Source organism: Dasypus novemcinctus, chromosome 10 (genome assembly GCF_030445035.2).
Source record: "Dasypus novemcinctus isolate mDasNov1 chromosome 10, mDasNov1.1.hap2, whole genome shotgun sequence".
NCBI lineage: Eukaryota > Metazoa > Chordata > Mammalia > Cingulata > Dasypodidae > Dasypus > Dasypus novemcinctus.
Genome location: NC_080682.1, coordinates 77,882,197 through 77,896,231, shown reverse-complemented (window position 1 = coordinate 77,896,231; position 14,035 = coordinate 77,882,197). Strand labels below are relative to the sequence as shown.

At 40.5% G+C, this 14,035-nt stretch overlaps 1 protein-coding gene across 42 annotated transcripts in view; it reads right to left on the bottom strand.

Moving 5' to 3' along the window:
• Positions 1–10,365: 10,365 nt before the first annotated feature.
• The window catches only part of SOX6 (SRY-box transcription factor 6), a 701,188-nt gene continuing 697,518 nt past the window's right edge, over positions 10,366–14,035 (bottom strand). For 41 of the 42 annotated variants that reach the window (XM_071218188.1, XM_071218196.1, XM_071218191.1 and 38 more), the window contains one exon: positions 12,128–13,626. In XM_071218188.1, coding sequence (XP_071074289.1) covers positions 13,323–13,626 — 304 coding nt within the window. In that variant the 3' untranslated portion in view covers positions 12,128–13,322. Of the gene's footprint in view, positions 13,627–14,035 lie in introns of all 42 variants that reach the window. The other variant, XM_071218184.1, reaches the window with a different exon arrangement.

The window sequence follows — 14,035 nt, the reverse complement described above, 5'->3', positions numbered from 1 at the left end:
TGACCTACGCCAGCCAGTGAGACTCAAATTCCTCAAAGTTTGTAAGGAACTTTTGAGAAAGAGAAGTGCTCTTTCTGCTGTACTTAAAGCTGGGAGAATAAAAACCTGGAGCTAGGTGGGGTGGGGTGGTGGTGTGAGGGGGAGAGCACATGGGCTAACAGCTTATTTCTTTATAACCAACGAAATCTAAACAAGGTAGTATTTGACCTCAACAATTTTTGCATTTTTGTTGTTTTGTTTTGATTTTTGGAAGCGTGGGTTCCCCAGGTGTCTTCATCTCTGAATTATTTCCTGCAGATAGCCAATCAGAAAGTTTGCTGCAAATGCGTCAGTATTTGTTCATCAATTCTAACAAATGTACCATACTAATGAAAGATGTTGTTAATGGGGGAAAGTGTGAGGGGGTAGAGGGTGAGGTATATGGGAATCTCCTATATTTTTGATGTAACTTTTATGTAATCTAAAAGTTCAAAGCAAAAAATTTTTAAAAAAAGAAATCCTACTGCAAATCACAAACATGAGTGATTTGACCCCAGTATTGCAATGTGGAGAGTAATCAATATTCATTCTTCTTTAATTTTTCCTTTATTTCTCTAGTTTGTTGTTGACTGAAAATTAGTTTCCTGAAATGTAATGTTAAATTGCATTTCCTCCTTCTCACATTTTATTAACATTTGTGAAATTAGTTTCAATTCCAAGTTTTGATTGGACAACTTAACTCTTGTGATCCTCACTTCCCATATTTCCTTGGTTAAATTAATTGGACTTTAGCCACTCCTTTCAGTAGAGTTGCAAAAATAGAGTCCCAGATATTACACTCTGTTTGGCAGACATTTGAAATTCAACAGTCTGAAAAGTGATCCAGTGTCTTGAGCTGTATTTATAGCTGCAGTATTTATCCCTTGGTGTGTCTTATCTGATACAGTTTGAGGACCAGAACCACTTATCTTTTCCACAGTTTTGTCCAGGGCAGGATTGCCTGGCCGACATACCCTAGCACATCCTCTACCTGCCTTGCTGGCATTGCACAGAGTCCAGGTTACCCCCACGGACCAAGAACCAAAGGCACTCCCTCTCCCTGGCCTAAGGGGAAGTGGCTGCTTGGGAATTTACTTCTACATTCTCCAGTGGTTGAAACCCCTACATTTAGCAAGTGTTGTTTTGGGTATTAATAAACAAGTGCCTTTTCCAAAGGTACAGATTTCTTTAAAATATATAATAAAGCATTGAAATGATTTCATAAGGGTTTCTTTCCTGGTAGAATATAAAAACACTTGTTGCAATAAAAAATATTCTAACTCAAGAACAAATCAGGGTAGTGTAATAGCTACAACTTGAAAGAACAATTGACTTATCCAAGAATTAGGAACCTGATTGTACATCTGTGGTAAACTTATTATTATTCGTTTGGTTGGGTTGTTTTAGCCTAACTTTCCCACTGCTTGTGTTACTCATTGATAATATCAGTCCTTTTTTAATTTCTGAAAGTATATCTAAATTCTTCACTTTGCATTTCACTGTAAGCATCTGGCCTCATTTGATCTTTTGTTATAATAATACTTTTAAGGGAAATACTGAGTTTTTATTCAAATTAAAATATAATAATACTTTACAGTAGAATTACAAACAAGATTTTAAAAAAAGAATGTACTACTTATCCTTGCTTCTTTAGCCCTGTTTGGGTACATTTGATAGTATCTATTAGCTGATTAATGTTAATCCAAAAGCAGAAATTTAATTGCTTTAGGTTGACACTACTTTACTCAAAATCTAAATTTTTGGGTTTAATTGATTTTATTGGTCTTATTAGTAACATATTGGAATATCAAACTATTATTTCCTGAGCCTGAAAAAGAACTAAATTATTTTCGTTTATACATTATGGCTTCAACCAATGATTATTTCCATTTTAAAACTTTGTTTTTTGGTACTCATGGTAGTAGTGTTGATACATACACGCACACACAAAATTACAGGAATTTGACTAGTCTGAACTTTCCTAGAAATAATTGATATGCCTTTGAGGAAAACAATAACTTTTTACCAAGATCTTTCTTTTAATGCTCACTACTCACTTACCATTAGTTCTAGGGTGCCCTGGTGCATCAGTGAACTGCCCACAGCTGGCCTCTCCAGAAATGTCTGGACCACAGTAATCACACACTGGTGATGGCAGGAGTGGGCCAACATTTGGGGCTTCATTCTTTCAACTTAGAGCATCCAAATAAATTTCATAAATAGATATCAACATCACACCATGTACAAGGTCCTGTGAAGATGGGGTGGTAGTTATGGGAAGTATAGGAGTCACAGATAAGTAGATTTCAGTGTGACAGATTGCATCTTCCAGAAATTGCCAAAGCACTATTTCCAGTCCCATATGCTATTCAGAATCTTATCTACAGGTGGAGTCAATACTTTTCCCCTTGAAATGTGGCACACATTTATGAATGCACAACAAACAGAATGCACTGGAAATGATGTTACATAACTTCTGATGCTAGGTTACAAAAGAGGACCCAGTTTCTACCCAGGGCTCTCTCTTTTTCTCTTGGGATGCTGTCCCTTGAAGCCCAGCCACCACCCAGGCCACAGGAAGAGGCCATAGGTAGGTCTTCTGACCAAAAGCCCCAGCTGTGGTTTCAGCCAACAGCTAGCACCAACTGCCAGCATGAGACAGAATGAGCCCTCAGTTTATTTCAGCCCCCGGTCCTTTGGTTTTCTAGCTGAGGTCCCAGACATCGCAGAGCAGAGACAAGCCTCCCCACTGTGCCCATTTTGATTCCTTCACCCACAGAAATTGTGGGGAAAACAAGTGGTTGTTTCATACCCCTAAGTTTTGAGGAACACTTACCAAGCCACAGTAACTGGAAACCCAAACACAATGTAGTGGGATCCAGTTACAAATCTATGGTAAGGACAAAATGTTAGTGTAGCTGATATAGAGCATTCATTCTCACTGGGGGCAATATCGCTCCCAAGGGGGCAAGAAATGATTCTTGGGTGGGTTGGGGGGGAGTGTGAAAAAAAAATTTTTTTTAATGAATAAAGCACAGATACACATAGAGTATAGACTACGTAATCAGATGCACAGTATATTTCTATTTTTAAAATTTCATGTGAGGAGGAGGGCAATTAGGGAAAAATTGTTTAAAAAGACTCCTTAGAGGGTTGATAATGAAAAATAGTTGAGACACTCTGAACTAGAGGGAGGGAGAGATTAGTTCTGGCCTGGGGAAATCTGAGAGGCAGGCCGTCAGAGCAGGGGCCTTTCTGACTTACTGGGAGACCCTGACTTGACTTCTTTGAGTTTCAGTTTCATCTTCTGTAAAGCAGGGATCACAGTATCCAGTATTCAGAGCTCTTGTTAAGAGTTAAAGGAAATGTTGGTAAAATTTTTTACATTGTATACTATTAGCATTTTGCTGTGGTTGTTGGAGTAAATAAACTTTGAGTTGGACTTGAAAGGAAAAATGGAGGTTGTCAGATGCCAGGAAGGGCAATTTAGATGGGGGCATTCGACAAAAAGCCCAAGAGGTGGTAGGACATGCTACAGAATGATGTGTCTAGAGAACTAGAAGATATGGGGTTAGATGAGGTTGACAAAGTCGCCAATGGCAGAGTATACTTTGAATTCTAGGTGAAAGAATTCATACCATTATAATTTCATTTTTAAAATAATACACACATTTATGGAGCAACCAGTATGTTTTAGGAGTGAAAACACAGAGAGAGGAGGATTCCATCAGATTACTTCAGTGCGATTCATGCTTTCTGGGTAGAAGACGGGCATTGAGGAAAGGTTTCCCAGAAGAGGTACCAATTAGGCTGGGCCTTAAAGGATGGGGAGGCAGATGGGGGAAGCAAGGGAGAGCCTTCCAGGTACAAAGTTACATGCTAAGAGCACATCATGTACAGATAACAACAAGCAGTGTGGTTCTATGGAGAGCATGATGGGGTGTAGGAATGGAAAGGTAGGTCTATATATAAGATATCTGGTGATAATCTAGATCTAGATCCATGGCTGCTCCAATAATGAGCAATTTCCAGAGCCTACTGTGGGGCCATACAGAATACAGTAACTCTGTTTTTGGAATTAGGAAACACAAATTTGAGTTCTGCCACTGCCATTTAATCTCTGTGTTACTTTGGAGGAACCACCACCCATATCTAGGCCTTTGCATTCAAAGGAGGTCAATAATCCTTAACCTATCCAACCCATGACATACTGGAATTGTCCTGAATGATATTGCAATGACAGATACAGGCCATTATATATCTTGTCATAACTTACAAAATTGTGCAGAAGTTTGAACTGTCATGTAAACTATAATCCATACTTAGTGGCAGTGCTCTAATAGTGTTCATCAATTGTAACAAATGTACCACACTAAGGAAGGGTGTTGTTAATGTGGGAAAGTGTGGAGTGGGAGGGAGTGGGGCATAGGGAATCCCCTACATTTATTATGTATCATTTATATAATCTAAGTATCTTTACAAGAAGAAGAGCAGCTATTTGGAACGTCTTGCATACTAAAATCTTACTACTCAGTGCGCCCACATAGCCCTTCAATGTGTCTCCAGGAGATACTGATGCTGTGGTCTGTGACCCACATTTTAGGTAAGTAAGGCTCTAGAGAACATTAGGAGAACCAGTCATTATTATCTGGACCACGTGTTTATTTTTTTTTCCAAATTGGAAGGACAGGGTACTCAGGGAAGAGCTGCTCGCAATGCAGCCACACGGGCTCACTCTCTCCCCAGCAGGCAGCAGTGGCCAGTTTTGGCCCCTTTCTGTGATGGATGCCCAGGCAGTAGGCCTTGGCCTCCCAGTACTCCTTGTCCCTGGGCACAGGAAAGGATAATCCTAGGCACTTAGGAAAGGATAAGGTAAGCCCACAAAATCTTCCTATTTCTGACTCTCCTTTCCATAATCCTGCCAGAATGCTTAGAAGGAAAGGCAGAGCAGTGGCTCTAGGCTCAGTGACTTGGGCAGCCAGCAGTGTGAGTCCTCCTTGAAACATGGAGACTCTTATGCCCTCATCCCTGGTTCAGAAAAGCTGTCACACTAACTTGACATGGCTCTGCCCATATGAATTGAGATGTTTTAACCAAAAAGGTCCTCCAAGTGAAGTAATTAATTCTAGGATAGCCCTAGACATCCCCTGATCCCTACCATCTAAGACTGATATTCATGGGTACCCACGACACACACTGAGGCCAAGCTGCCACAGTTCACGTTTATCCACACACCAGTGTCGGCACTTCCTATTTGCTGAGCACTGTGTTGGGGGCCGGGAGGCACAAGGCACAGACCTTGGTTTCAGGAGCTTGTCGTCTAGCAGAAAAGAAGAAACAATTCACTAGAGTGTGGTAAATGCGATCACAGAGGTCCTTTCAAAGGCCTGCAGGAGCCCTGATGGAGAGCCTGAACTGTCCGGGGAGTACAGGAAGGCCTCATGAGGTGGTGGTATTTGGGGTGGGATTTGAAAATGATGGGAATTTTCCAAACAGAGAAAGGGACAAATTTATTCCAGGCCAAGGGAGGAGAAAAAGGAGGATAACAGTCTGGGTATGACGGAAGTTGAGGTGTGCAAGTAAGCTGCAGCTCTGCTGAGGCCTAATTGTCAGGGAGCAAAGGTGGGGTTTCATCAAGTTGGCAATGGAAACTCAGATTTTAGGGGAGGATGAGAGAAGGTGGACAGAATCAGGTCTGTGTTTTAGAAAGAAAAGTTGGCAGGGGCGAGGCAATGAGAAAACTCATGGTCTGGAGACTAGTTTAGAGGGAGGTGATGAGTTTCTGAATGAAGGAATGCCTCACACCTCAGGTGAGTGCTCCACTTTGTGCAGTCTGTGAAATCATGGCTTGGTTCTAGCTCTGACCTACCGTCCATCCGAGGAGGCGGGCTTCCTGAGCTCTGCGAGCCAGGCCCACCACTAGGGGTTTCACACCTGCCGTTTCATAGAAAACTCTTGACTCAGACAAGTTACTTGAGGCAAGTCGCACACCTGGCAAGTCGCAGAGCCAGGTTGGTATGCTACCAAAGCCCATAGCCTTTCCAATGCCCAATGCTTACCTGAGATTTAAAACCCATGGGTCAGGAGGGTCATGGAATGCTACGTTTCAGAGCTTTACGTAGCATGCAGCAGATTCACAATGTGAATAGGATAAAGAAAGTTCTACAAATCCAAGTTGCCCTGGGTCTTCCCTCTCTGCTGGTGGGGCTCTCACTCTTGAATACCTTTGTTTCAGTAATCTCAGAAATCCACAGTCCTGACTTGGCTGGTTTGGCTTGTCTCCTTTAAGGGCCCCGATCCCTTCACCCCATGAACCCATCTACATCCCTGAGACTTTTAACACAATAGGTTTGGAAACATCTTAGAAGCTGGTATCACTAAGTTGTCTCCAACTCACTGCTGGGCAATGAGGTGGGAATTCTCCTTCTCTGAGGCAGAAGCAACTGAGAAATTGGTGAACTACTCCCAAGATGGTAGTGGGAAAGTTCCTTCCATAAGGCCAGCATTTTCTCTTGGCTGCTAGGCTTGTGTAGGTTGGTGTCAGATGGGAGGCTGGCCCTTGAGATTTGCTCATACCCCACGATGATACGAGGTTTTATAAGTGATTTTGCTCTCATGAAGAAGTCAGACAAATGGCAAGTGATATTCTCTCTCATATTCTCTAGACAAAGATCCACCCTGGATCCTGTTCCTCCCATCTAAATCCACAAGCATTTCCTAGGGCAGCAGCATAAGCTCCCAACAAAACAGGCAGGCAAGTATTTCCAAGCTAAGGGGTACGAAGGCTTTCTGAGACCTACTTCTGGGCAAGACAAAATCAACGACAGGGAGGAGAGTTCTGCAGCTGCAAGTGGGTGGGTGGCAAGTCTCGGGCTTACTTGGCTGGATGGTGGAGAAAGTTTGCAGAGCACAGACAAGGCCATACACAGAGGTCATAAAACAAAATTTATCTTTAATTTGTAAGTGTCAACAGCAGTACAAAAGATGGAGTGATGACGACTAGATTAAGGGTAGAGAGGACAGTCTTGAGGTAAATGAGCATAAATAGGCAGTTCTTATAGACACTCCCCTGAGGGACCTAAGCCCCATCATGGCATATACATTATCACCCAAAGATGGCATGTTTAACATATCAGGAAAGCACCTTGTGCAAAAAAGAAAACAAAAAATGTAGCTAAGGTGCCAACATACACCAGAATAGATAGTGTGTCTTTCAATTTTGTCTTTTCCCTTAATTATGTGGCAGAGGAGGGGAAGACTTTGAAAAGTATCACTGAAAGATTATTTAATGTTGAATTTTATCTCACGTCAGTATCGCACAACAAAATCCAAGAAGCTTGTGTATGCAACAAAGCTAAGGACAATGATTCATTCCTTGAAATTTGAAGATTATTTTTTTTTTTTCCACTTCTTTAATCCTTAGCAAACCTTTTTTTCTTCATTATCAAGAAGAGAGTGTGAGAAAGATGTGATGGCAACCCTTAAGGTCTTTTAAAAACTTTACACTGGACTGTACAAGATTTTTTTTTTTGATAAACTATTTACATTTTCAGACTTTCAAACATATTCAAAGCAGCAATAGACACTAGTTTTTATGTTTTTTTTTTTTTTTGTTTTTTTCTAATTGCCCAAATAGTTACCAGCCATGGGCCAAGTAGGTACCTGCGTTAGATATAGAATTTCTACAAAAGAAAATCCGCAGTTAAAATTTGCTCGGGGGTGCATTAAATGCCCTTAGCATTTAAAGGGCTACACCCACAGTGTTGCTATAGAAACCAAAGCACAGTACCTTGACAACAGATTTGCAGTTGTCCCAACAGCCCTACACAAACTTTACAACTCGAAACAGCAGCCAGCATGTCAGTCCAGCATGTCAGTGAATTGTGCTGATTAAATTAACATAGAATACAATCTCAAAATATACATCACAAACAAATTACAATGTCAGAAAATAAAAAGAGTTACAGTAAGATAAGTTATGTAGTAACAGCTTATAAGCTTATCTAAGGGAATAAAACTTTTACATGGCAAATACAATAATGAATGAACACAAATGCTAAGCACTCTAGTTTGCTACAAGCTGGAGAAGGGTACAATAAAGACTGCACTTTCAAAAAAGCAAAAAAACACATATGACAAAGGAAGACAAACGGAGAATGCACATGAGCAGGTCTGTAATGTGCAGCATACAAAACAGTTAAATATTTGCACATTCCCCATACTCCAAGAGCACCAGCACAGAGGCCTCACTTTATGCCTGTGGTTCTGCAGGAACAGGAAAACTACTGAGTTGCCTTCAAGCTTTCATATTGCCACAGACACCAATTTGAAGAGTATCTGTACCCTCCCCCCCCACCCTTACTCCTTCCCCAAAAGAACCAGCATTCTAAATACTTGTTCATGAGCTTTTGGAAAGCAGTCTGTCCCCAGAGGAAAAGATGGCATGGGGATGAAAAGGAAATGTGTTGCATATCAATATTTTTCAGTGATACAAGCACAGGGGTACACTCAATAGTACATGGCATCACAAACAGAACATGATCGGCAGGAATAACAGACAGTTGTTTATTAAGGAAGAAAACACGTCAGGGGGCAGATGACTTAAGGAAATGATGCAAGTGCTTTTATAAAAGGACAAATGAGGTCATACAATCTTATTATGTTTGAGGAGTGAGCTCAAGTGCCAACTCAATCTTTAGACAAATGTGTACAAAATCAGGCAAGGTTACAACCATTTTTTTTTTTTTTTGTCATTTTCTCATTAAAAAGGAAGACCCGGTAATAATTTCAATACATTCCTCTAGCTGCATGTCTTTGCGGTTGTTGGCACTTGGTACAGGACTTTTCATATGGTTTAAAACTACTAAGTGATTCTTTTTCCTTGCCCTAAAGTGTAGGGAGAGGTTATCTCTGTGCAAAATGAGTAAACTGAGAAAAGCAGCCTCAGCCTGGGCTTTTGAGTGACCTGGCTGCCTTCCCGCTGGGGGTAGATGGGCTTCCTTGAAATAATTCCTGCTTTCAGCTAGTGCCTGTGCTTCTGGCTCCGGAATGCGTGCTCCAGAGAAGAAGCCTGGCTTCATAAGGAAAAGAAAGCAGCCTTTAATGGCAGCCTTACCGTGAGCACACCCTTTTCAAACACCCCAGGCTCCCGTGGGGCTAATGTTCGGGACAGGCCAGAATTTGACAAGCTCAACAACATTGTGAGCCCACACCTGAATTTAGAACTTGGCCTGGGAGTTGGTGTCAGGACCCTGGCAAATCAAATCAGGCCTGAGGACAAGGCTGGAGAGTGTCAAATACCAAATGAAGCAAACTGATGTGCTGAATACGCAGGAAACAACAAAGCTTTCGTACCTTCCTGGAAAAGATACTGCATCACATTGGCCAGAGAAATAGAGAATCTGCCTGCCTGGCTGCTCATGGCCACAGATCAGTCTTTTCTTTCTCTTTACTTTCCTCTTTCTCTCGCATGCGCTCTCGCTCTCTCTTTCCTTTTCCATTTAGTCCTTTTTTTTTTTTAGGAGAGGATTATCTGCCACTGTCCTTATTCTAATTGACAAGGGAAATTCTGATCCTGTAAGTTCTTTAGCAAGGTAGAGATAATTTTTATCTCTGATTTGAAGGTACTATAAAATAGTGAGTTCTGAAAAAGGTGACTAACATTCTTTAACATTATATAATTGGCTTGTATTAATATTAATGGTCAATCTCAGAGGCAGACTTGCCTTTATAAGGGCATTCATGCTTCTTGCTATTAAGTGGTCATAGAACTATCTTATAAGTTTTAAGTGGATTCGAAAAGCTAATTGACTCTCTCCCACCTTAAATGAGTATTTAGAGTGTTCAATTCATCAACTTTTTATAAGAATAGAAGTCCAAGTCTGTTGGTGGTGTATTCTAAACTGCGTGAGAACCCGAGCGAAGCGTTTTGCTGTTCCAGCCACAGGTCCAACGTGGCTCCTCTCCCTGTGGCTGATAACTCTCTATCCCTGTGAGGTACAGTGCCTTGTCAGTTTCTAGTCTGGACCAACATAACTGGCTAGAGAATGAAAAGGAAATACATAACCTATACGCCACTAATTATTCATGAACCAAAAATAAAATTCTATTTCTAAGTTATATTTACACAATTAGAAAGTTCCAAAATGAGATGGTAAAGTCATATAAACTTTGTTTTAAGCCCCACTGAAAATAAAATGAAGTGATCCCTATGATTGTCATTCTTAATTTTCATGGGTATTTAGAGCCAAAATTGGCTAATAAATAGAATAAGCTGTTTATGCACAGAATTTAGATTCAAATACAGCATCACTGCTTGACCCAATGAAAAGAGACATTTACAATCAGTTCATTCCTGTACAGCCTTTCATTTTTAAGAACATGGCTAGAAGTAACTAAACCCCAGTACTGAGGCAGAGCTGGAGCTAAAACAAAGTGTTCATACACACATGTATTTTGCATAAATAAATGAAATAACAAGACATAAAAATGACTCAAATCCGGCAACTGTGAGGCAAGCCCACACGAGTCGAAACAGATGACTTTTGTTCATGTAGTTTTCGTACAACAGTTTCACATTAGTCAGAAGTGATAAAAAATACCATTTATATCCAGTGCTTATAACACTTACGAAACAACATCTGTGAGTGTGTTTTTTTTTTGTTTTTTTTTTTTTACTACAAGCAAAATCAAGTTTCAATCCTAAAGAACAGTCCTTTGTTCTCCACCAGCCCAGAATATTATTTTGGCATGGTCATAAAAATAAACAAAATTAACCTACTATTCTAAATGTTTGCCCTTGTGCAAAATTAATTACATACAATACAATGCTAGCCATACAGCACTCTACCTATGCAACAAAATAAAAAAGAAGTGAGAGAGAGCAAATGCAAAAGCCAGAGAGAGAGAAAGAAAATATGAGAATGAGCTGAGGAGAGGTATATAATCCAAGCAATTGGTAAGACAATAATAAATACTCATTTTTTTTTTTTAGAAAAATGACCTCCTCCTCATTTTAAATAAATGTACAAAAAGAGAGTTCCAATCCCCAACCAATATTAAGAACAAAACGTTTCTATCAGTACCTTAATCAGCTTATTGAGAGCACTCCCAGCTAATGACATAGCTGGTAATACCTTGGCTAGACCTATTTATCGCTAGTAGGTATGGCCTTTGAGCACTCTTTAAATAAATATATAGGTACACTATTTTCTTCCAAGTGACAAAATGGCTCAAGAAATCTGATAGGGCTGTTCCTATGTCCTGGTAATCAGATGCTGGGTTGTCCCATGATGTGACCTGTCCCATTCACTGACATTCTCCCACTGAACCACTCCCGGTGTGGTCCCCCACAAGCAATCACTCCTGGTTTCAGGAAGGTCAAAATGGCACAGTAGAACTCCCAATAGTTATGAGATGGGGAATGAACTTCACTGCCTCCCAGCCCATCAGCAGATCGCCAGTGCAGTTACTTTTGCACTTTTACTTTTGTTACTTTTGTGTGACCAGTGCAGTTACTTTTGTTCACACAGAGGCATATCCCCATGTGGCCGCAGATACAGGGAGTCAGCCAGAGTAACCCTTCTGCTGTCCCAGGAACAATCTGTTTCCCAGAGTTAACAGTAAGAATATCCCATATAGGGATAGGCATTTTCCCCCTTCTCCCTCCCTATGGTTTGCTTTCATTCTTTGGAGGTATCATGCTTCTTTGCTTCTATCTTTGCTTTCAGGCTGTCATGTGGCTTCTTGCATCCTGGGGATTTTGCAAAGAGCTCTCTAGACATGCCAGCTGGGATGAGGCAGCTCAGCATAAAAGTGGCTTCTATGTCAGCTTCACTGTCAACGCCTGCATGGCCCACAGGCCTTAGGCTTCAGGTTAGGCTGTGAGACTCTCCTCCCTGGCAGTCACCACTGTTGTCTCTTGCTGCTGAACTGAATACAGGGGAAATGCCGCTTATGCTGACCCTCCTATTTGCTGCTGAACTGAATCGGGGGAAATTCTGGCAAAAGATTCAAGGTCACAGTGAAGCTCAGGAGCATGCTTGTTTAAGTATAAGGTTATACACTTATATCCAAATATATAGCCTTGTAGCCAGATGGACAACTCATATTTAAAAGCAATAATATAGGTATTTAATAGTATCTTATTTCAGAAATGCTTCCAGATGCTCTGGGGACATAAAATCACTACATACATCTTTTGTATCTAGCAGGAGAAGGAGGTGAAAAGGGCTGAAAAGTTCTTTGAGGAAGGAGGGTGGAAAACAGAATTTACTAAATTAATGCCACCAACAATGTTTTGTTTTGTTTTTTAATAAATAGTTAAGTGGACCCTTGACATTCTGGAATGAATAAATTATTTAAGAGAAAATGTGTTAAGACTGAATGTCAGGGTGTGAGGCAAAGGGATAATGGATGTAGTGAGAGGTGGCCTCAGGCAGAGAAGACCACCGTGTCGGTATCTGGTGTGATTGCTTCGGTGTGCACACGGCATTTCATGCCACACACTGATGGCACAGCAAGAGGCAAACGCAATTGGGTACGTGCATTGTGGCAACCTTATTCATTCCTTACAATATCTTGTCTCCAGATTCCTGAGTACTTTATCATTTTTCTGGAAAAAAAAATGTGTGGTTTGCTAGTTTATTTTAAGATGCCAAAGATTGTCTAAGACTTTGCAGTGTCTCCTTTAAGACTTTAAAATATTAAGATTCAAAAGTTATGAAAAAGTTTGGCACATTTGAAGTTTAACTCTACACATGAAAAAATGGAATTCTGAGGCCTTTTGAATATGCTCTACATGCAGCTGCACACGCTGTGGACTTGTTCTGTTTCACAATATGAAATCCTCAGTTGTTTCTAAAATAATTCAGAATAAAAACACATTCACAACCTGTAGGCCGGCACAGCATACCTGAGTGAGAATGTTTAACCCCATCTAAAACAGTAAATTAAAACTTTATCAACATCCAAAAGGGAAAAAAAAAGTAAGACAAAAATATAAGACTTGTAAGACAGCTATGGGTTGAGATCAGTTTTCAAGTCCTGGTGTCTCATATTTAATATGTCTTCACCTAAATTAAAAACAACAATAACAACAACAACAACAATAACAATAACGACAAAAACTCAAGTTCATGAAAAATCAGGGAAAACTTAATCTGTCTCACACTTTACAAAACAATTAAGACCATTCTGCTGATGTAATTGTGGAACCACAAATGCATGCGGGCTCCTTAAGAACTTTTTGTTGGGGAACATGGGGTGAAATGTCAGAGTATTTTAACTGAGCAAACAAACACTCCTCAGTTGGCACTGACAGCCTCCGGGGCTTCATTTTCACTGCTATAGTCTGATTTAGGATCATCTTCGTAGTCATCATACATTTCCATTTCATCCTCTCCATTAATCATTTCATTTCCAGCTAGGCTTCCGCTGTCTGTCTTCATTCCATAAGTGCTCTGGATGACTGGGAGGCTGGGCTCTGGGCTGGCAGAGGTGCTAGAGCAGTCAGATGTCATCTGAGGTGATGGTGTGGTAGTTGCCATAGTAATAGCACCAGGATACACAACACCTGTTCCTGTGGTGATTGGAATCTGAGGCTGTTGCCTGTATAGATTCAAAAAATAAAATGAAACAGAGGGAACATTATCTATCTATCTACCTGTCTATCTATCTACCTACCTACATGGCATTGGAATTCAGTCCCCTCACCTTCCAAAGGAGGTCCTGCTTGACTCTCTAAGCAATGACAAAATATGACAAAGGTGTTCCCTGGAAGAGTCCTGCAAATCTCCCTGATGCTACGGTTGGGGGTTAAGTAATATAATGGAGCAATGTATTGATGGTTTTTCAAACTAAAATAGGGGTTCTTTTAATATCGAAAATATAGCAAAGCCTGGATAACACTTGGCATCTGGAATAAATCCTGTAGTTAATTCCACAAAATTACATAGGAAACCAGTTTTTGAGTAGTAGTGGAATTAGTAGCACCTTATAATAACACTGTTAAACAGGT